Genomic DNA, 22,434 nt, shown 5'->3' with positions numbered 1-22,434 from the left:
TTAGCGTGTTCTTAAATCATTGCCTCGTTTTAATCGCCCTACTTCGGAAGAAGCAGTATCTAAAGATGCACATGTAATTTGCATAGATTACACTCTGAATACAGATCATGCCATGACTAGACACCATCGAGAAGAGCTTATCATTATATTCATTATGAATGCAATAAAGATAGTCGCGCATAAGTGGTGCCAGTCATCACACGCTTCAACGAACTTACGAAGCTACTATCGACTAGAGTAGACTGTAAGTGAACCCAAAATAACCGGCTAAATTGAAACATCAAGTTCAAAGCGAAGATTTCTCGACTCTTAGCACTGAAACGTCATTCGCATTTACCAGAGCACCATAAACAGTCATAATAACAAAGCATGTGCATCCAAAACGGTATTATTTTCGTATTTGAAATGACTGCCTATTAGGGGTATCTTCTAAATTGGCCGGCGATATTGTTATTTCTGTCTGAAAAGGGCAACGGCTTTGTGGCAGAACCAAATTATAGACGCTGACAACTTTTAGAGGCACTTAAATTATGCTGGACATAAATAGCGGGAGAAAGGTTCAACGATATGGAGTTTTTCGTAAGTTTAGTAGTTTGAGGTTATTAAGCAGCTAAAGACAAAATACGAAATCATACATAAACTCACACCCATGATCCCCAATGGGGTGGTCAGAAGCACAAATAACTGGAAGAAAACTTGCAGTTATGAGGAACCGTAGGTAAATATGGTGACAGATAACCAGCTCATGATAGATTGAAATGGACACCACACAATTCCTTTACGACATTATGCAATATGCCCGGAATATATCTAGACTTTTTGTTAATTCCTTAATGAATGTATTTGATTTTGCTTTTATATCCTTACTTGAGTTTATTAAATATCAGAGACATAAACAAATTCACTGTTAGAGTAAGTCCAAGAAAATGGGAACAGAGCAAAGATGAAGACGGAATGACATAATCCCATTTATATTGGTATTTTGAACATACCTATATTATGCGTCGCAAGATGCCCTACGCTTAGAGTTCATCGTATTAGCATATCTTGTTCGTCTTCCTTGACAAAGGAAACCTTACAGGCTAGCGGAAATAATCGGGTTACAATTCAGTAGCCCATGTGGATGGAAACGCAAGACTGATTGATTACGAGTGAAAGTGGTACGATATTAGTAATGTAAACTGATTCCGTCATACTTGTGTAGACAGTAGTCACTAGTTACTCTAGTTACGTATCGAAAAACTGCTTCGAAACAGCGAAGCGATAATTGCCTCGTTAGGTACAACGTGAAACTTGTTTGTATATCAAATTAGTTCAATAATTTCTTGTGTTTAGTTTGTAAGTACATATTGTATAAGGAGGTACGATACGAGCATTTGATATTTGAGAATTTCTTCATTACGTCTTTTTCATGTTCAAAAAGAACGCAACTGTTTTTCCCAACTGGCAGTTTGAAAGAGTTCTTAATCGCAATTGAATAAAAACAAAATTGAAATGTTTATTTACTGACATTGGGTTTCTTAAATGTCATTCAAGAATGAGATGCAGCGCAGCCGAATGCGGTGCCTTTTCGAGGTAAGTTTTGTATTTGAAATTAAAACTTAAAAATAAATAAATGTGAGTCGTGTCTGTGTTCGCGGTCGGCGGCACCGCGGCGGCCACATCCGCGCGTTACCCGCGGCCCGCGGCGCGCGACGTTTGCCGGGGGGTACACCGCTCGATAGCGTCGCTGCTAGGGTCACCACTCTCCATAATAAGTTTTCGAAGGACTAAAGTAATTTACTTGTTATTTAGTACCTTTGTTCATTCATCATCATAAGCTTAAGTACCTACCTAGACGACAGTTCCCGAGTAAAATATTTGTATCCTTCGATCATATTTGTACCTATCATTTTGGTGGTACCTTAGGTCATTGTCATGCTTAACACATTTTATTTTAACAAATACACCAAAGTTTGCAAAGGTAACTAATACATTTTTCAATCAAAACAAATCAAATGTACTTCATTGCATACAAACATTTGAGTTACATTTTTTATTTTATTTTCAAACACAGATTTTAGAACTATCCAATAGGTAATCTGTGAAGTATAACATATGAAATGAATCGAACATACCTACCTACCTAGTTCGATAAACAGGCAATTTCAAATCATGATGAAATCAATCTAAACTTTGATCGAATAAAAAATAAGATTTATTGTTAGATTACCTACCTATAGGTGGATAAAAACTCTTTTACTAGGTACGTTATATTTAAGCGAATTGAGGGATACTACTTATAATAAAAACGAAATGTCGAAAAACGATGTTTGGGTGACCCTACGGGCCGGCCGCCATTTTGCCGCGCGACCGCAGCGCTCGGCGTTCCCCCGCGCGTCAGTCGCCCGGCAATCGCTCAGCCGCGCCGCCGCCACGCGCGTTTCTAACCAATCCCTCCATACTCTATTCCCAGAAAAACATGCAGTTCGAATACGACCCAGATCGGCTCATAGAGGAAGTAAAGAAGCGACCTGGGATATGGAACTATGAGGATGTGAACTATAGAACAGCGGTTACAAGACACGAGTTGTGGAACGAGGTGGTCCGCCAGTTACTACAGCCGAACGTGAAGGTCAACAAGAGCGAAATGCGGGAACTCGGTAAGTCTCAAGTCACTTTGTTATCTGCATTAAACACTTTCGCTCAAATTGTTGTAGGTACTTGCAAGTAATAATACATACCTATGATTTTCGCGCGAACAAGTCCTTTGGAAATGTATTGAAATCGAATACGGAAGAAACTAATACCTAATTGACTAACATTATTATCGCGTATCTAACGCGTGAAATAAATTTGTTACCGGTGATTTTTTGTTAGAAATAGGTGGGCTTTCGTGGTAGGCAGACGATATAAGTTTTTAAGAGAGTACTAGATTGTTTCAATTTTGAAGTAAATGTGTAGGTAGGTATATATATTAGATGATAACAAGACAATGACATCATTATTATGAGAACGGCATTACACTAACTTTATTATCAGTAGAAGTACTTGAGTCAATGTGTGATAATAGGTATTGTAATATTGTTTACATTTGCAATTGATAAACAGCATACAATACACTTCTCTATTGTTTGTTACAGTTCTCCAGCTTCAGAAGAAATGGAAGAGCATAAAAGACTCGTTTATAAAGTACATTCAGAATCCTAACAGGACGAAGCGGCCATACATTTATTGTAAACAACTACAATTCCTACTTAAAAACGAGAGTACGGCACAAGAAACTGAGGGGGCAGTGGGAGGGGCATCTAGCGAATCAGACGACGGAGCAAAACCTAGGAAACAAGCATGGAGATCCACTAAGAAAAGGTTACAACTGGTTAAAGATGAGGAACAAACATCTGAAGACGATAATGACACCGATTACCAAGAACCCTCAGTCTCATACTCAAATGACGAAGGGGACAGTTTGCCATTGAAAATCCCTAGAAATAGCAAAACTGTGGACGAATTCGCTTTTGCCAATGTTGATTCAAAAAGTGTAGATCTAGAAGATGCTGACAAAATGTTCCTTTTATCATTGCTGCCTCATTTGAAATCGATTCCTGAAGAGCTCCGACTAAATGCTAAAATGGAACTTCTGCAAGTGCTGAGAAATGCTAATTTTAATTGCAACGGACGGTTGCCTGCTGATGATAGGATAGGAATTTAGTACTAGTGATTTAGTGTAAGATCTAATGAATATTAAACATTCCCACGTTTGTTACATTTTGCGTTTCATTGGTTTTTAGTTTTGACACTTACAAACTACATGATGCCTGGAAATCTGGTAAGATTCTTACAGATCCAAAAATTTGTATGACATTGTGTTGTATTTCGAGACCCAAAGGTCATTGAAATTTTGCCCAAAATTAACGTCCTTTAAGTGCATTATAATTCTTACACAATCCTCGCATACCAAGAAAACAAAAGGACAATAACTTATTGAAATTAAAATGTTAATTGGAATAAATGCGATGCACATTTAAGAGCCATAATGTTAAATAAAAGCATATTTTTCCTTGACAGTAAGTTAAATAATATGTGCAATTCATTAAATAATTATGTAGGAAAATACCACTTGATATTACAGAAACAAGGTACTTGTGATTATCAGCATGTTTCCAGGTATAATTAAAGAAGCCAACCTTTTGGATCTATGTTGAGACTAAAATGTCAAGCAAGTCCAGTAGCTACGTTGAAAATCTAGACCACCAAACTGGTGTCTTACTTTTAGTACAATAATCCTGGTATAGTGTGTTTTAAGTTGGCAGCTGTAATTTGGCATAAATAATATGGATTGATAAGAAAACGTAGTACCTAGTTGGCATCTCCTAATATATATAAAATAGACATATTTATTGTAGACAAGAACCCATAAATACCTTAGATCTAGGTAAGTAAGACTCTGGAGCCCGCCGACAGCATCGGGTACGTTTCTGATGACATTCTGTGACAGCAACAACTTTTCCAAATACACGTACGTGGTCACTTCATCGGGCACATCACTAAACCGGTTTTTAGACAAATCTGAAACGAAGGAGATATGATTATTGTAGACAGAAATAATTAATATTACCTCAGAATTTAAAAGCTCTTACAGGTAGTGATTTTATTAAGACGCAAACACGAAGTGATTTTTTTGAGGGTCTATCTATTTTAGTAGTGATAACGGACGCCGGACGGTGAGAGTGGAATATGTAGCTATTCGTCCGAGAAAAGATCGAAAATCTTATTTTAGTGTTACTAGCTTTGAAAATTATAATCGGCTTAAGCCATAAAAATGCTGGAAATATCATAATCCCGAAAATGAAATAGGATAGGAGTATGTCAACAAAACGCTCCCTTCATCGCACCCTTATTGAATACGTAAGGGAGGCATACTTTTCTTCAAAAACGCACTTCTGCTACTCAACTAAAATTAATAGCTTGGATACTTTTATTTACTTTTATTAGAAAGAATTAAAACGGAAACATGATAATAAAAAGCAAAAATAGCGCCAAAGTAATTAAAGTGAAAAGAGTGATTAGATAGCATACTATGCTGCTGATTTTAATACCAAAGTTGTTGCTAAACCATCACATAAAATAGTTCGACAGCTTGGAACTGATTAAAATAATGGAAAAACTTATCTAACGACTGATGCAAACTAGTAGATATAGTTCGTTGACATAACAACGGGCCTCGAGAGGATTGATTGTGGTAGGATCATCTTACACGCAACCGCAGGCATTCTATACTACGTAGATCATGGGTTAAGTAATCGTTGGATATTACCATTCCGCCGAGAGCTGTGTTCCTAGGTGTTTAAGTTTAATGTCTTAGGACTAACTTCGCAGAAAACAGGATTGCTAGCTTTTTACAGCAAGTTCGCTCACATCCCATTCGCAGTGTTTCCCTGCTAGATAATGAGTCGAGGAAATAAAAGCTGTAATGTTGCTGGACTTAATTATTTAACGTTTATCTGTGATTTTATAGTACTGCTATACAGCACAAATTCAAAAGACGTTAAAATAGTTTTTATTGCAAATCAGCGATTAGATTTTATGAATTCAATAAAATAACTACAGAAATATAGAATAAATAAATCTAAGTGTATACAATCTACGAGGCAAAGCTGACGAACGCATAAAACATACGTTGATAGATACATAAGTGCTATTACAGATGGTAGATCATCACGCCCGAGGCCTCTCGACTGACACGCAAGTGTATTTGTGAAGCCAGGAGTTGACAAGATACCATAAACAGGCCGCAAATAGAAACAGGAAGGAAATAACAGAAATACAAGTGTTCTTGTTACGCACTTAAAGTGAGTCAGGCTAAAGGAAACTACCTATAAAGTAGTTAATAATAAAACGTTGTGGAAACAAGGGTATTGATATCATTGTTTTATAAATTAAACATTATGTTGTCAACACTAAGACTTGTTGAACGTTTAAAATCTCTGTAAAAATATCTCTTAGGCAGGATGTTGAAATAATGTTTGGGAACAAGAAATGAAGGACCCTTCAACGAGTAACAATGACAGATGCAGACTCTTACCCGTCGACTAACTAACAAAGTTGTCATAACAAATCGATTTATTCATCAAACAAGCGTCATAGATTTGATTGTATCAAATTCGTTATTGATATCAATTTAGCTTGGGACATTTCACACTTGTTAACTGAATGAAGATGAATGACTGCATCTTCATTCAGTTTGGCGTGTTGACTTAAAAGTAAACTCTAGTATACGTTTTTAGTTATTGACTTTACTTTTTCACAGTTCCTTAAAATTTTAAGGGGAAGCGTGAGTACATATCTGATTGTTCAGTCAACCTGGCTGGAAAGTGTGTCAACAGCAAACCAGCATTCAAACTGGTTCTTCGATTTTAACTTTTTGGATTCCGTGAGAACTGTCCGATTTAATTTAATTTGACATGAAATATATTCTCAATTAATTTAGAGACCCTTGCAGAACAAACTACACACCTTCCAAAAACTGCATTTTGCTATGGGTACCATATCTATTAAAAGTACCTACCACCCCACTGCTATATATCGAAGCCCTTGAAAATGGTTCTTATCTAGTTCTATAGATTACACATTAACTTTCCCTTATTCGACTACAATAAATGGGCAAAAATTGCAATAAGTTAGAAATGTGTGGGTACTACATGTGCAATTTGTTAATGGAATTAATTTCCCAAGAGACTGCAAAAATGTATTAAGGTTTCAAAATATAGGTCACTTCTATATTCAAATGTTAGCAATTTAGCATGTAGGTGGAGTCGCATGTGGAACTTTAACTAATGAAGAATTGAATTATTCAGTTATTATACGAAAACTCTCCATGCGGACAAATAATTAAAATAATATCTACTTACATATTATACTTATCCGATATTAGACGGAAACTTTACGCATAAGGCTGCCTTTGAGGAAACAATTCATAAACAAAACCTAGCCTCAGTCTTAAAGGCTTTGGAAGCAATTTACCGAAGGCTGAATAGAGAAGATAGAACAAAGCTAGAAGAAAAAGAACAAAAATTATAAAGAACCTTGCGATTCCAGCACCGCACCATAATGTCTCACAGTGTACCTACTTGTAAAAGGCTTTCTTTTCTTACTAAGACGACAAAAGGAGGTGTTGTTGGCATTAATGACGAGGGAGGCAGCCTTTGAACAATGAGGCGACGTTACTTGAAACGTGATGAAAGTTTCAGTGTTTTGACAACAGCTGTTTGCGCAGATGATACTTTAAACGTAAGTTATGACAAGACAGCAAACGCGGCGATTATATTGCTTCGATACGAAATATGGGCGTCCACAAATCATGGCTAATAGCACAGTTACGCTTACTCGAGGCTTTATAATAACATCCCAGTGTTTCCGGTGACCAGGCTCGACTGGTTGCGAGATGACTCACCGTTCGACGCTCAGTTCAGACACGTCTCTGTGTAGAGCACTTGAACGCAAACGGTGTAAACACAGACCGCTCGATCAATCGTCCCGATATTAAAGAATGATGAGGCCGTTACTCTTTCCACGATAGACAAACAATACATTAGTAGTGGCTTATTTAATGCTGTACTTATCAAAAAGTCAAATATGAAGGCTGTTGCGGAGTAATTACGCCATTAATTTATATTTTAATGAACAAACTTGTGTACAAAACAGTAAGTTTAAACAACATCAAAGGCAAAAGTCATGTCTAGACGTAGCGCCGAGTAAACATACATTAAAAATAATTTCAAGAGCAAAACTGTAAAGCTGCAGTTTTCGGTGATGTAAGCGAGTCGTAGTCGTTAAATACAGCTGGGACGCATGAGCAAACATACTACAAATCTAAGACTTTATTGCTTGCTAGGTGAATGTAGGCCCACATTGATTTGCTATTTATTATATCCTCTGCGACTTTTATTTGACGCAACCATTCGAGTCACGAAAATAAAATTGATTGAACTGAATTTATCCTATACACATTAATTTTGTAACCATCAATCGGGCTGTAATTTATGAACTAAGTAATTTACAGATCTATATTGAGCTCCTTTAGACATCAACTTTACATAAAGTTTATCTGGGCTTATCTAAACCGCCAACTTACCGAAAGACGATTCTGCGTAAAACAAAACAAATATTGATTTTCGCGGGGATACAGGCTATGTTTAATGTTAAAGGTGAGATATTTTTACATGACGGAGGAAGGGATGATGGCAAAAGGGCAATGCGACGCAAAGGTCGCGCATTTGATTGACACTAGGTAAATGCCGCGTTATTTAGAAATCCATGCAAACATTAAATATTTCTTTAAATCTGACGCTTTGGCTAAAATATGTGCGAGTTTGTTTACTGTATCAGTAATGTACTGTTGGCATCGCAAGTCATAAGCTTGGCAGCTATTAGATGGGGGCTTTATCAGAATTCATTGACTCCACGTGTTGTTTGACACTCGATAATATCAAAACCTTTTAGTGCCGAGAAACCGCTTATCCAGCGCTGATCTAAATTATGCAGCTACAGATAGACTATGATGAACACTTCACGAAAATTGGAGGACAGTTAAGCTTTATCGGCCTTTATAGTCAAAGGTCGAACAAGCCCATGACTGTTAGGCCAGCCAGCCCCTTTGCGTTCCATATTTCACAACTTGGCATTCGTAATTCATGCCGTCAGAGGTCGACACGAAATAGATCAGACAACTAAACTTTGCTTTTATATTTTTACTTTCTTCGTGACTTTCATTTAACTTTTGCCGTTTGACGTCTAAAACAAGTCTGAAATTAGCATGTTTAATAATTTGAGCCGCTAACGTGTTGTGATGTAGCGTTAGTAAACGAGTCGGCGATCCAGTTTTTACTCCAGTCGTGGAGCGTCCTCGAAAAATAACCGCCACAGCTTCACGTTTTACTAACGAGCGCATTTACGTTGCTGTTTGAGTCAAGATTTTCCAGCATTCGTTGCAGCTATGGTTGTCTATAAAATGTCTTGAGTACAAGTGAGCGTAAACATGAAAGGAATAGGTACATGGGTATTCCACACATTCGCCAATCAAAAAGAAAGTTGACGATCCAATCATGTCCAAGTGACATACTTTTTATTTTTGCTATATACAATATCTAGTGTATACATCTAAGTATTACAATAATCTAGTGTATATTTCTGGTATTGTGTATCTAGATTTACGTGACTTATCGCTATCTAAAGAATAGTTTCAATGCGCCAATCTGGTGACGTGCCAAACAGATATGCGGCGGACTGCGGGCCTCCGCAACCTTGACCGCAACGTACAAATCTTAGCAAATCGACTTGCAGTACTTCTACCTCGGCCTAGTTGAGTAAAAAATATTCACAGCTACCAGTGTAGAATACTTCACTAGCTTGGGCCAGTTGAACAAATGCTTCGATTCAATATTCATCGGTTCCGCAGAAGCGCATAACAATTCATTTGAATTGAACATTCCTGTGACAAACAATGCGGCATGTGAGAGAAAATTGACACAAGTGTGTACTGTAACTGTGGAAATACTAGATAGGATTGTTATTTTAAAAATAGAAGCCGCAAACACATAAAAACAGGAACTCTAGTTTCAGAAGTTAGGACGAATTGGCAATCACAACACCTCCTTAGCCTTGGCATCAGTTTATCGTGATAAGCCCTAGTGGCCAGCATTTATTGAGGTCAGCTTACATCATTGAGAATCATAGCATCATTGCTGCACGTACGTCGTACGATACACGATGTAAGATACTTGCACGAAAACCTGCTTGATCGATCAGCGACGAGCTGTCTATCATATCATGTAGTAACGATTGACAAAAAGTGCTGTTGTATCGCATGCCTCGTCTAATGATCAATCAGCAGCAGTAACCGCACGCGCAGTAAAGCGATCTGGCAACCTGATCGCTTTGCTAACTTACGATCATTATCGAGTCCACTACGTGCCCTCGTTTGATCGTTCTATTTTGGTTACTATTACAATACCAGTTTACACAGCAAATGTGATGATGTCTACTGATTAACAAAGTGTTCTTTATTAGTAGGCGTTAAGGCATCCGAAGGACTAAATAGTTCTAAGAATGTATCTACTAAGGAACTGTGCGTCATCCTTATAAAAAGTAGCTCGTATTATTTTGTACGCCGCGTGTGTATGATATAAACGTATTAATAACGGTACTATAACGAATGCCGGCGAGCGTTGATAGTTTGATTTCGCGATTGTTGGCCTACTATTTTTAATGTGCTAAATTTCTGTCGAAGGAAATGAATGACAGCGTGAATAAATAAGTTACGGTTATTGTTTGAAATATATTTGACAAGAACGTATCACGGTCCTAGTTGTGTATACCTAGTATATACTTTGGTGTAATAAGTAAGTTTGGGTGCGCCTTAGGTAAATGAACTTACTAATAAAATAAACATACACACCGGTTATCAACGGACAATTTAGCCCATCGTCCATTTGTCTGATAGCACAAATTAAGGTTACGATCCTTTGATGTTCAACAGAAGTTTTATTTGCAATGTGAGAGTGAAGAGAGGTCAATATGATGTTAAAGTTTGAAATTAAGTGTTTCTCTTTTGGCATTAGGCATGGGTTTACATTCTCTACATTAAGGGGTTATTTGGCTACTAAAGACCATATTGCATGTAGGATTGATGTTAAAATTGATGGTTGCGGCGGAAACGGGAAGGTATAGTTCCAGTTGCACGTGCCGCCTGATCAATACGCCAGTCGGGACAGCGACCGGCGGCATGGCGTGTCACCCTCAACACAGCTGATTCCACCCCTCAGCCAGTACGTTCACCTTCGCCCCTCACCCCTGCACCCTCGTACTTTCAATTTTATAAGGGATTCCAGAATTCCCCTTAACACATTTGCAAAAGGAAATCACAAATATCCTGGTCTGAATAAAAACTCCATGCGAACATTTAACTTGTTTGTGAAATATCTCGTTGGTCATGATTTATGACGAGTATAATATGCTATGGCATTTATTTTAAAACTGAAATAATTTGTAACTAGAGCACTTAATATGCAAAGCAGCGTCAGACTCGATGGCTACACAGAACAACAACAGCAACAATACAACCTATGCTTAGCTCAATTGAAAGAAGAGTTTACTCAAAGATGGGGAAAGACACCAAAGTTCACTCTCGATTTTTCAGATTTGGAGCGAGTGAAAACTCTTGGCACTGGCGCATTTGGTAGGGTGTTATTAATGAGACACAAGAAAAAAGAGAATAAATATTACGCCATGAAAGTTTTGGACAAAGAAAGAATCATTAAAATGAAACAAGTCGAACACACACTGTATGAGAAGCGCATTCTTGAAGCAATAAGGTTTCCATTTATGGTGTCAATGGAATTTAGTTTCAAGGATAACAGTAACATTTACTTTGTTATGCCTTTTATCCAAGGAGGTGAAATGTTCACGCATCTGCGGCGAATGAGAAAATTTGATGAACCTTTGGCAAAATTTTACGCCAGTCAAGTAGTTCTCGCGTTAGAATACTTGCATTACTGCGATCTGGTATACCGCGACTTGAAGCCTGAAAATATCTTGATCGATAGAAATGGTTACTTAAAAATTACTGATTTTGGATTTTGTAAATTGTTGCAAGGGAGAACGTGGACCCTGTGCGGAACTCCCGAGTATTTGGCACCCGAATTAATTCTAAGTAAAGGCTATGGATTTTCTGTAGACTGGTGGTCGTTCGGTGTGCTTTTGTTTGAAATGAATGCTGGTTATCCGCCCTTCTACGCCAATGAACCCATGAGGACGTATGAAAAAATTGTCGCTGGTAAATACAGGTGTCCTTCGAACTTTACTCCTGACCTGAGGGATCTCCTTCGGAATATTCTACAAGTTGATATCACTAAACGCTATGGTGTTATGAAAAATGGAATCTTGGATTACAAGAACCACAGGTGGTTTACTGGCATTGAATGGGAACTCATTCTGAACTGCCGAGCGCCAGTACCATTCGTGCCCAAATTGAAAAGTCCTTGTGACACTGGTCATTTTGAACACTACGCTGAAGACAGTATACAACCTGTATCTACTTGTCGTTATGAATATGAGTTTATGGACTTTTAGATATATTTAATTATTTATAGTTTCTATTATAAACTGAGTTGCATTAATAATATTGTTACGTATACAATACAGATTTAAGGTACTTGCCTATTAAAGCGTCTATTTGTGGTTTGAGTAATATTTAAATTCCCAATCGAGCACGTGTTGGGCTCCCCTCACGACTTGCGCCCGCGCAGCGCCAGGGGACTGACAGTAAATAAAAGGGGCACGCGACGAAACACTTCTTATTTTTAGCATGCTACATTTTATCCTATTTGACAGGATAATGTAGTAACTTTAAAGTAATTTAGTTGACACTGTCGTATATAATATATATCTATGCTTCTAATTGGATGTAGATTGTTCATTAAGCGGTTACCCTGCTGTTCTAGCAAATGAATATTCGAAACTGGGAATAGTTAGGAATGGTACAATGACATTTAATAGCTCGCTAGTTCAGAACTAGATCAACTTCACTCGTGTTCTAATATTAAAACAATTATTCGTAACACATGTATAGCACATTCCCAAAGGAGAGGAGACATGTGACCTGGTTATGAGTTCAGTTTCGAGCCAACATTGGAATGAGCAATGAAACTTTAGGCATGCGGACTTATGTTTTGAATGTGAATGAATCAAACAATATTATTTTCATGTTTATTGTGAAGGAGAATGGATACTCACAAAAGAAAAGGTCATAAGATATAGACTACTTTAGGCGTCTGAAGATAATGTTAAAGATGATGTGATGATTAGTCTACGACGTAACCATGTCGGTGGTCCATATTTTCGGACGACCTGCCATCAATATTTACCATATTTTAGTCGGTTCTTCAGACCAATTCAAACTTCGAATATCTACTATACTTTAGCCTGTGTTCATAACAGATTTTATACTACTACATCCTACATTTTGAGCGCCATCTGACAAGTTGTTTGTATGTAAAATGAAACCGACCCCCTGAGACGTGTACAGTGAATTAACATACAAAGCTTGGGGCTAGCTATTACTCGATAACTAATGCGGCGAGACACGTTCGACAAACGTGTTTAGAATTCCCAGAAAAAAGCTTTAGTTTGTACACGATTTGCAACGGTAAGCTTCCGTTTGGGGGAGTTTGCTTTGGGATTGAGATTTGAATGTTTTACTTAGGTATAGTACAGACAGTCGTATAAGATAAATTAGGGGGCTTGATCTCGAAACTAAACGTCAAAGAAAAAGAAGAGAACTTTTGTTTCGTCATTTTGTATGTTGGCCTAAGTTTCATCAAAACTCAAGTCTTCAGCAAGATTCAAGATATAATATTACGGTTAAAGGTCCCAAAAACCCTTTGTACGTAAATATCTATCTTTCATTCCGAGGTTGAATCCTTATTTGATTTTTGCATGGCGTGGTAACGCAATATAAGCAGTTTGTCGGTACAATGGAATTGTTGTACTTATATTTGTACATATAGATGTCAACCCCGGTGTGAACATAGGTTCACTTATCAGAAAAAGAGTAATTTCCTTGCCATACAAATGGCTTTAATGGTCGTGACAATGTCCGAGGGTTGGAGTCAACCGTGCGGAAAGTGAAGGAAGCGCAGTTCCGTCCGAAGAGGACGTTGCGTACAGGACATTTAGTCCCTAAGGACTGTAGATGTAGTACTTTAGTACGCATTGTTTTAGCAATGACGTCTTTAGAAGGGTATGAAGAATTGCCGACCCTGGCAGTAACATGACAGTTGTTGACACCACGGATACTTCATACAAAAATATTATTCTTACCATGTGTCGCCTAACGCGTAAGAGCGATACACAGTCCGGTCCTTCTAAGCGGGTTACGGTCATTTAAGACTAAAGTAAGACCCAGAGAGGTTGAGGTCAGGCCCCGATACGAAATGGTGCGGGGCGGAGGGTTACCCTTCTTTATTCTATGGTTAAGATAAGTGGGAAACCTACGGACAACTCTTTAACTCACCATGTGGTGCGCTTCCAGCACAGATGCCTCCAATGCAATGAAGCAGTTTAGTAGAGCAAGAATTATCCACCCGGATGATGATGTAACGCACAGTAGAAGGTATAATAAAGATTCCATTACAAAATTTAATGAAATGCCATACTTACGCGGCTATAGAAATACAGGATTAACGACTCTTACAACCGTGCTGACAGATACGAATTTGCACAACAACATCAGTAGTGACTGGAGGTAGAGCAGTAAAATGGTCCCACATATAGTTAAGTCAGTTACGATATTATTACTCATATCAATACGCTCACATTAGGGTCAAGTCATTAAATTCATATTAGTGTAACGACTGAATTCTTATCAAATAAAAAAAACACATGAAGCCGCAATTTTGTTCGACATGTCGATAACCTTTGCTTTTATTTCAAGCAAGCTTGAGTGAATAAAATCGGGTGTTCAGATAAACATGTCTTAAAAACCAGCTGAGGGAATGTATCCATTGACATTCCAGCAGCGATGGGCTGATCATCTATTGCCTCAGAGGAATTACAATTTTTTGGGGGAAGTGAGGTATACACACACAGCGCACATCTAACTGCCGCACTATAAACGCAGCCCAAAACAAAACCAATCACAAAACAGAATCAATCGTTTATGTACTTCGGCAGTGGGGAACGCGTGTTCTTGGCAACTCCGTCTATAATTTCTCTTGAGTCTATCACCATATGGTCTATCATATCCATCGTAGAAACTCTCATCAAAATTAACTGCAAGTTGTCGTCTGATTGTTAGAGATCTATGTCTGTTATGTCTGTGTCTGTATGTATATGTCTGTTCTGCCTTAAAGCGGATGCTTGCTGACTAAAAGTTCAGGCCGCTGGATGTCCTATTCACAATGGTATTTGTTACGCAACAAACTTGCCCAACCCGAACCTAGGTCTCACGCAACAGTTGAGAATTCCTCCCATTGTTGCTTGTAATCCCAATCGCCTGTCTCAAACTGATTTGACTGAGAGGCAGACGTTTGATTTAAATTTTTTTTATAGGAATTACTGAAAGATCTACCAAAGAACCCGCAAGTACTTATATATAATTACTTGCCTAATATAAAGGCCCTACCTACATTAAAAGGAGATAATAACTTTCTATGAGTAGGCGCTCTATCTTATGTATTTCTAAAACTACATACCGTGAATATGTGCATGCACGCACACGCATTTCGCCTTTAATCTTTCTAAGACAGCTCCCGTTATCTCCAAAAATCTTCTCTATCAGATTAAAAGGTCGTTGACCATCTCGTAGTAAACCTTAGCTCAGTTTATGGGATGTTAGCACAATTAATGGTCGTAAAGCGAAGTTAGATTACACAAGCGATCGCCGAGAACATAAAACACAATTACATAACATAAGGGCTATGAAAGCGGCCTCGCAAAGCTATTGATAGCCCGATAGAAAGCTTAAAGGTTCGCCTTTAATAGGGTTACCGTTTAATTTATATTCCACTGGGCTAGTAATAGCAAAAGATGGTGAGAGCTTAATTTACAGCAATCCCTACGACTTTAATTGTATTTTTGAACGCTTAATCATTCCTAACAACATTTGTAAAACTGGAATGCATAATGACTAGGTATAGAACAATGCAGACGAGGAAAACATTTGCGTGATTCGTAATACCGGGGCTTACCTAAACAGTTCAGTCATGTCACAATTGTACGATATTTCTACCCCGTATTAAAACATCATCTCTTTTTGGGAAGTTTTATATACTTAGAGTTTAAAATGCGACGTTAATTTGGCATAATTTGGGTGTTTCTGAAGTCACAAGTAATGTTGAAAGCCTACGAATATGATGAACCGTGTTGTAATAGGTTATACTAATTATTATACTTCTAAGGTATGTTGGAGATAACACTTTTGGAGAATCTGCACACCCCGGACGGACAAAACCGTGTGTTGCCTAACGTGTAAGTGCGAGCGAGACAGTCTGCGCGCTCTTCTCCTTACTCTTAATGGCTTACAGCCATTTAAGACTAAAGTAAGACCCAGAGGGGGTGAGGTCGGCGCCTGATACGAATTGGTGCGGGGCGGAGAGTTACTGTTCTATACATGGTATTATTCTTTATGTATATTCCATGAAGCAGTGTTTATAGTAAGCATTAAAAGAATGGACTTCTGCTATAAAAAAAGGTTGACTCAGTAGGACGTATTGTACGTTCCTATGGCTTCACGTCCTGTGATTTCCAAGATTCTCGGCGACCTTTTCATATTTCTGACAGGATGTTGGGGCAGTTAAAGATACGAATTGAGTTTGCATTTAAATTTAACTTTGCCTTTAATACCATAAGTGCAACATTTAAGATCAAAACAACAATCGCACTGCCCATTTTTTTGTCTTATTTTAAGTTTGCTTCAGATGGCGTAAAATACTTGGCCAGAAACGATATGCACGTACCTCTAGCGTTAGCTTGAGATTTTAAGACCCAGCACATCACACCTACACACCCCTTAAAAGACACTCTTTAAAACGATTAGACGTATTTTTTGGGTTTAAATCGACAACTATGCAGCCCTGCTAGGAAGGCTGAGTGGGCAACAGTCGTGCAATGTGGGTCAGTGATCATTGACGATGCAGCTATGAAACGGAGGCGACATGAGAGCTAGGGAGTCTATCGATTTACTGCCTATTTGTAGGTATATTCCCAGATGAAGCCTTCAGCAAGTGTTATTGGGTAATGAAGCGAGGATGACCAGTGAAGAGCGAGGTTTATGTTAGGTTGCAGAGTTATTCTTTTAGAACAAGCGTCCTCTTATGAAGCCAATCTACGAGTATATTTATTTAGGCGAATAATATTATATACTAAATATGATTAGTTATTAATACACCGTAAATAAATAATATAATTGAATAAAAAACATGATTAAATAAAAACTGTAGCGAGAAAACACATTCACCTAAAACATCTTCGCCCTCAGATTACGATTTCAAATCAAATAAGATTTTATACCCAAATATTAAATTATTAATGCAATATCTTGTTTTATTGGCAGGAACAAATACCTATTATTAGTTCAAGGATTAAGTCATTAAATAGCCTACAAAACATTGACATCATGTATTGAGCTATTTTAGACGTACTGCGCAAAAAACCTAATCACTTAATAGAATGGAATGACCGTATAGGCAATATCGTTCGATTTATGTATCATTTGATACATTAGCTCTGCTACTTTTTGTCTGAAGGTCTTTTGGAAGTATCATGCAGCTTATAGAGAAAATAAATAGATACAAAACCGGGACTATTCGCATACATGTAACATTTATGATTTTTTACGTTACTGCTAAGATTCTTAATAGCTGTCCTCGCTTACTGATGTAATACGCGAATACTTGCGGTGAGGAGCCTTTAGATAACATTCCTTATACAAAGCTGTGAACTTGATTAGTAGTATTACTATAAATTATTAAGTATAGGAAATAGTTTTATCTTAACTATGTTTATTTTTTCTCACAAACGATGTTCATCATCAATGTTACGCGGGCTAATTTTCAAGATATTATCTAATTTACCAATTGACGTAAGTAATTCAATTATCGGTACGGAATAACTGGCAGCCTGGGTACAAAGACATCATTGAAGCTCAGAGGCAGAGAAACACAAGAATCCCTTGTGCTGTGCTAATCGTTGGGTTCAACCGTTCACCTCGCGCGCATTGCTCTCTATCGTCTCTGCGCAGGCGCCGGTCCGCGCTAATTTAATCTTCTTAATTGAATCGATGCACTTCCCACGACATCAACACGCAAACTTCTTATGCTATACTTAATAATCGACTTTTCAGTCAATAATGTAGTATTTTCATTTTTATAGTTTCCAATAGAAATTTTCTTACGTCGAAATGTTTATGTTTAGGTGGAATTGTTGGAATTGATTCTGCGTATTGGCAGTCTCTTGAGAAAATTACAAGTAAACATGAATGCTTACAAATTCTAAGCAACAGTCAAGAGACCCGGCGCTGAAGCTCACAGCACCCGCATACTAATTTGTTACGATATTCAAGTAACCCGACCGCAAGAAAAACAACTTCCTTCGCTTTGGCTTCCATAGTGTTATTCCGCTCGGCGCATCGGCCGGATAAACTCGATCAGTATTCTCCACGGAACATGTGCGACATGAATAGGAATGATGCATTGTAAAAGTTCCACTTCGCCAAAACTATGGACCTACCTTTACGAGTAACCAAATTAGATCCATGAACACTCGATAAATATGCAAGCTGGTGCTATTTGCAAGGCTGTTGGCCCCTTTGGGCCAATTTTCGCGTCAATCGACCATGACAATCCAAGCTAACGAGGCAGTCAATTGGAAAATTAAAGGGTTATCCATAGCAATCTGGCGCATAGCTATTATGGTACCCTTTCTATATTTGCTTCTGCTTATAAAAAGTTTTGTACCTTTTAACACGATGATTAACGCCATACGGTTTATCATATCCATTTTAGGACTGCGGGTCAAATGTCGGTGAAAGAATTTTTCTGATCATTGTTTACTCGTGGCTCTGCCCTCTCCGTTATGGATTACGGGCGTGAAATTCTTGTATGTTGTCTAAAAAGTTTGGCTTTCAACTTAGCGTCACTCAAAACTGGAAGTGATAACGATACAAACGGTGCATCCCACGTTTGTTTACTTTTTTTCAAAGTCCCACTTACACGGGAACAGGTTCCATGTTACCTGCTCGTCTGTCACCATTTCAATGGGAATCACAAAAAGTCCGTCTCTTTCACTCGTGATATTTTTTTGTCATTGAGTGGCACTTGTCTCTTTCATGTGCGACGTTTATTTAATTTCGTTATGGCGGAGTATTATCGAGTGGATCCCGACTGGTTCCGGAGAAAAAGTTGATATTGGTATATGAAAGTTTTTATTAGCGATATTGTGCGCGGGTAATCGTAATGTTCGCATTATAGCTTACTAACTTTTACATTCGCGTGGACTTCGGTTATCGCGCGCGGCACATATTTTTATCCATCCTATTTTTGTCCTCTTAATTTCTCTCTCTTGATTTCTCAGTTAGACTACCGTTCTTATCTTTCCCTGGGTCTCAAACTACCTCCATACCGAATTCAATCTAAAACAGTTCAGCGGTTTAGAAGTGAAAAGCTAACAGACAGATTTACTTTCGCATTTATATGATCAGGAAGAAAATAAAGATATTGCTTAGTCTTATTGAAAGTTGGTAACTAGTAAGTAACAATTGGTAACTGACAAGTAACAGTTGGTAACTGGTAAGTAACAGTTGGCGGGTATGGTGTGTTATCGTATTTTGTATCCGAGTGAGCAGGCAACGCTTGGCTTAGCATGCCGTTGTGCACCTGTCGCCATTACTATACTGTTTTCTAAAGCTTGTACATAATACTATCTCTATGCTTATACTCGGCATGTCTATTACATTCATTTTGGGGATATATCAGGAAAGTCTTCCATCCGAAGTTTGTTATTCAATTGGATTACCTATTGGGAGCATGAAACACTGACCGTTCTTTACGCATTACCAATTTATCATGTTTTGTTTTCGTTAATTTGATGGTATATTAAGATTCTTACAAAACACAAAACAAAACCGTACATTATTACAGAAAACAATTAGTTCAGATACATAGGAGAAGAGGCTTATCTAGTTACATCGCAATTATGGCGGCTTAGTCCAGAACTTTATTTCAGTGAAACAACTTTTACTATATATCCCAAACACCTCCACCAACCCACAGGGGAGCAGCGTGGTAGAGTATACCCCCTCCGGTTGATTGAGGGGAGGCCTGTGCCCAGCAGTGGGCACAGGCCGTATATAGGCTGTTTATGTTTTTATGTTATATTATACATTCCGAAATCGAATGATGTCTATCTAACCTTGTTAATTTGCGGTTTGGTCTAGATGTTGCGATAGACCAATATAATTGGTACTTTCGCAGACAACCTATAATGCTTGGTGCTTTCGAGAAATAAGCGTAAGCGATTTAGAATGACACGCGTTTTCAGCGAACAGTGCAATTTCTCTCGCAATATGAATTATACACGGTTATTTGATGTATAGCAACACTGACTTGCGTATTTATAGTACTGGTATGGTTAATGTACTGAATCTAATATCCTAATATCCCTTTTATATCTTGGAAAGTCTTAATACATGGCTTTCGAGAGGTATTTATTTTTTATATACACATCGTAAGATTATGTTTTAATATTGTTGGTCATTTGATTATCCTGTTGATTAAGCATGAGTACTCTTCATTTAGCATACAATTTTGGTTACAATTCCAGAAGTCAAAGATCAGTCATAGCATAACAGTCTTAGCTTACATTTACTATGTCAAATGACATTTCAAACTTCCATTTTTGTTCGTTTCTTCGTAAATAGTAGGTAAATGATTTCGCAACATGTTTCGACTTCCGATACTAACGTTCCTTCTGTACAGAAAACATTCGAAATTCAATCATGAGTTTTTGATACCAACATGGACTATGATGACAGAATCATTAACCCTAATCATCATCAAGTATAGCCAAGATTTAAAGCCAACATTTAGTCAACTACAAACAAAACCTTCAACGAATGACTCAACGGCCAAGACAAGAGGCTATTAACATCAGTCGTTTATCCAAGACCTTGATAATGGCATCATCAGATTAATATTATGGCAGCTGGAGTGTTAATTACATAATTGTTTTAAGAGTCCAGAGGTAATCGCCCGACTATATCTATGGGGTTCACACGAGCTTTGTCTTATAAAGTGTGATGACAAAACATGTGTTGATGATTTTTCTCAGACTATTTACAATAATTAAAAGCATAATTATAACGACGATAATCTTTAGATGTCTGATTTCACTATCACATACTTTGTAGTTTATTACCGATTTTGAAATAGCACTTTGTCTACCTATTATTACATGATATTGGTACTACTTGGATGACTGATATAACGGTGGGATTAACACATAGTATCACACATTGGTGGAACCCGAAAATCTCTTTAAACATCCTTCGAATATTGGAGAATGTTTTCACCGCAATTAAAAGTCAAATTCGAAAAATGATTTTTATCTGTGACATGCACTCGACATGACGATTTCCTAGGATTTGTCTTAGTATCTGTAAATAAAAAAGAATCCTGGCAGGAATGTAGCTTCTTCTCTTCTTATCGTGTGGGTTGTGAGGTAGAATACCAACCTCATCAACCCTGGTGTCAGGGTTATAATTGAGCCGCCAACGGCCCCGGAATACGGAATGTAGCTAGTTGTTTGCAATTTTAGAAAAATAATTATGCGATGTCGCTATAATTCTTAGCGGCAAATAACAGCTACCTTGTTAAAGTGAAAATAAATTACCGATGTAACCGATAAGTGCGTAATCTCACAGAGAAATCACTATTTCACTGGACTTCACACCCTATTGCTATGTTTTTAGAAAACTGTTTTATACTTGTTAGGTAACTTATCACCTACTAGGAAGTATTTTTCGATCTTATGTGCAACCTATTAAAAAGAGTGAATTTGTATTGCTTAGTAGAGTAAGCAGGAAATTGAAGCCAGTAGTTTTTAGAAAATATTATAACAGTCAGCAATCGATATAGCTTACAAGTTTATCAATAACCAATTAAATCTATTTGATTTCTACGTCATAGGTGCATAGTTGGAATAATAGATACATCTTAGTATTGCTATTTTTCATTATGAAGACATTGATATTAATTCACCCATACACTGATAAAACATTTAGCAAAAAATATTGTTCACAAAACATAGTAAGTACCTACATAAGTTTGTAATACTAAGTAACATACCTAACTGTTTTGATGTAATATTTTATAAAAGTTTATTAGATGCTAAGAACACAGTTTTGTTACTTATTTATTTACTTAAGGTCACCAATAGAGTTACCGACAAGTCTAAGTAAATAGAAATTTCAGTACCTAGTCGCAAAATATTTTTTTCCGTGTAAAACCTTGACGAATGTACATATCCGTTAATTTAATGTTACTAATAAAAAATCTTGCAGAGTTCCTTCGTATTACGTTGGAGGTTGCCCTTATGAATCTTTCCTGACAAAAATAGACTAAGTCAAGTAGGTATTTGGAAATGCCATGGGTCACGGGTACTCGTAATTCAAATTTCACTAGGGGATTACAATAATAACTACATAAACACCAACCTATAAAAGATAATCAAATTCACATTTTATTACTTCAATAATTGTGGGGTTAACTCTTTTTTAGCCATAATACCGTGGACAACCTTGAGTTTCCCTTTCAGTTAAGAGTTAAAAAAGTGGATATTGCAAAACAGAAGCCATTATTACACAAACCTCGCGGACATTTGCATTAAAATACTGTTTTCAGA

At 37.5% G+C, this 22,434-nt stretch overlaps 3 protein-coding genes across 7 annotated transcripts in view; 2 read left to right on the top strand and 1 right to left on the bottom strand.

Annotated features, from left to right (window-relative positions):
• LOC126370107 (leucine-rich repeat and calponin homology domain-containing protein) overlaps window positions 1-22,434 on the bottom strand; it is a 57,014-nt gene that overhangs the window by 31,455 nt on the left and 3,125 nt on the right. For all 5 annotated transcript variants that reach the window (XM_050014869.1, XM_050014877.1, XM_050014843.1 and 2 more), the window contains exon 2: window positions 4,404-4,548. In XM_050014869.1, the coding sequence (XP_049870826.1) occupies window positions 4,404-4,548 (145 nt within the window). The remainder of the gene's footprint in view (window positions 1-4,403; window positions 4,549-22,434) is intronic.
• On the top strand, window positions 2,368-3,745 carry LOC126370913 (uncharacterized). Its single transcript, XM_050016035.1, has 2 exons — window positions 2,368-2,642; window positions 3,123-3,745. The coding sequence occupies exons 1-2, from the start codon at window positions 2,462-2,464 to the stop codon at window positions 3,689-3,691; spliced, it is 750 nt and encodes a 249-aa protein (XP_049871992.1). The 5' UTR covers window positions 2,368-2,461; the 3' UTR covers window positions 3,692-3,745.
• On the top strand, window positions 11,044-12,108 carry LOC126369123 (cAMP-dependent protein kinase catalytic subunit alpha-like). The gene has a single exon (XM_050013419.1). The coding sequence runs from the start codon at window positions 11,044-11,046 to the stop codon at window positions 12,106-12,108; it is 1,065 nt and encodes a 354-aa protein (XP_049869376.1).

Source organism: Pectinophora gossypiella, chromosome 1 (genome assembly GCF_024362695.1).
Source record: "Pectinophora gossypiella chromosome 1, ilPecGoss1.1, whole genome shotgun sequence".
Lineage (NCBI taxonomy): Eukaryota > Metazoa > Arthropoda > Insecta > Lepidoptera > Gelechiidae > Pectinophora > Pectinophora gossypiella.
This window is presented reverse-complemented; position numbering and strand designations above follow the sequence as displayed.

What these genes read in the sequence shown, in the direction of transcription:
- LOC126370913 (XM_050016035.1), top strand. Translation starts at nt 2,462, where the DNA reads ATGCAGTTCGAATACGACCCAGATCGGCTCATAGAGGAAGTAAAGAAG. An exon ending in GAGCGAAATGCGGGAACTCG is followed by an intron (nt 2,643 to 3,122) that starts GTAAGTCTCAAG and finishes TGTTTGTTACAG; the next exon opens with TTCTCCAGCTTCAGAAGAAA.
- LOC126369123 (XM_050013419.1), top strand. Translation starts at nt 11,044, where the DNA reads ATGCAAAGCAGCGTCAGACTCGATGGCTACACAGAACAACAACAGCAA.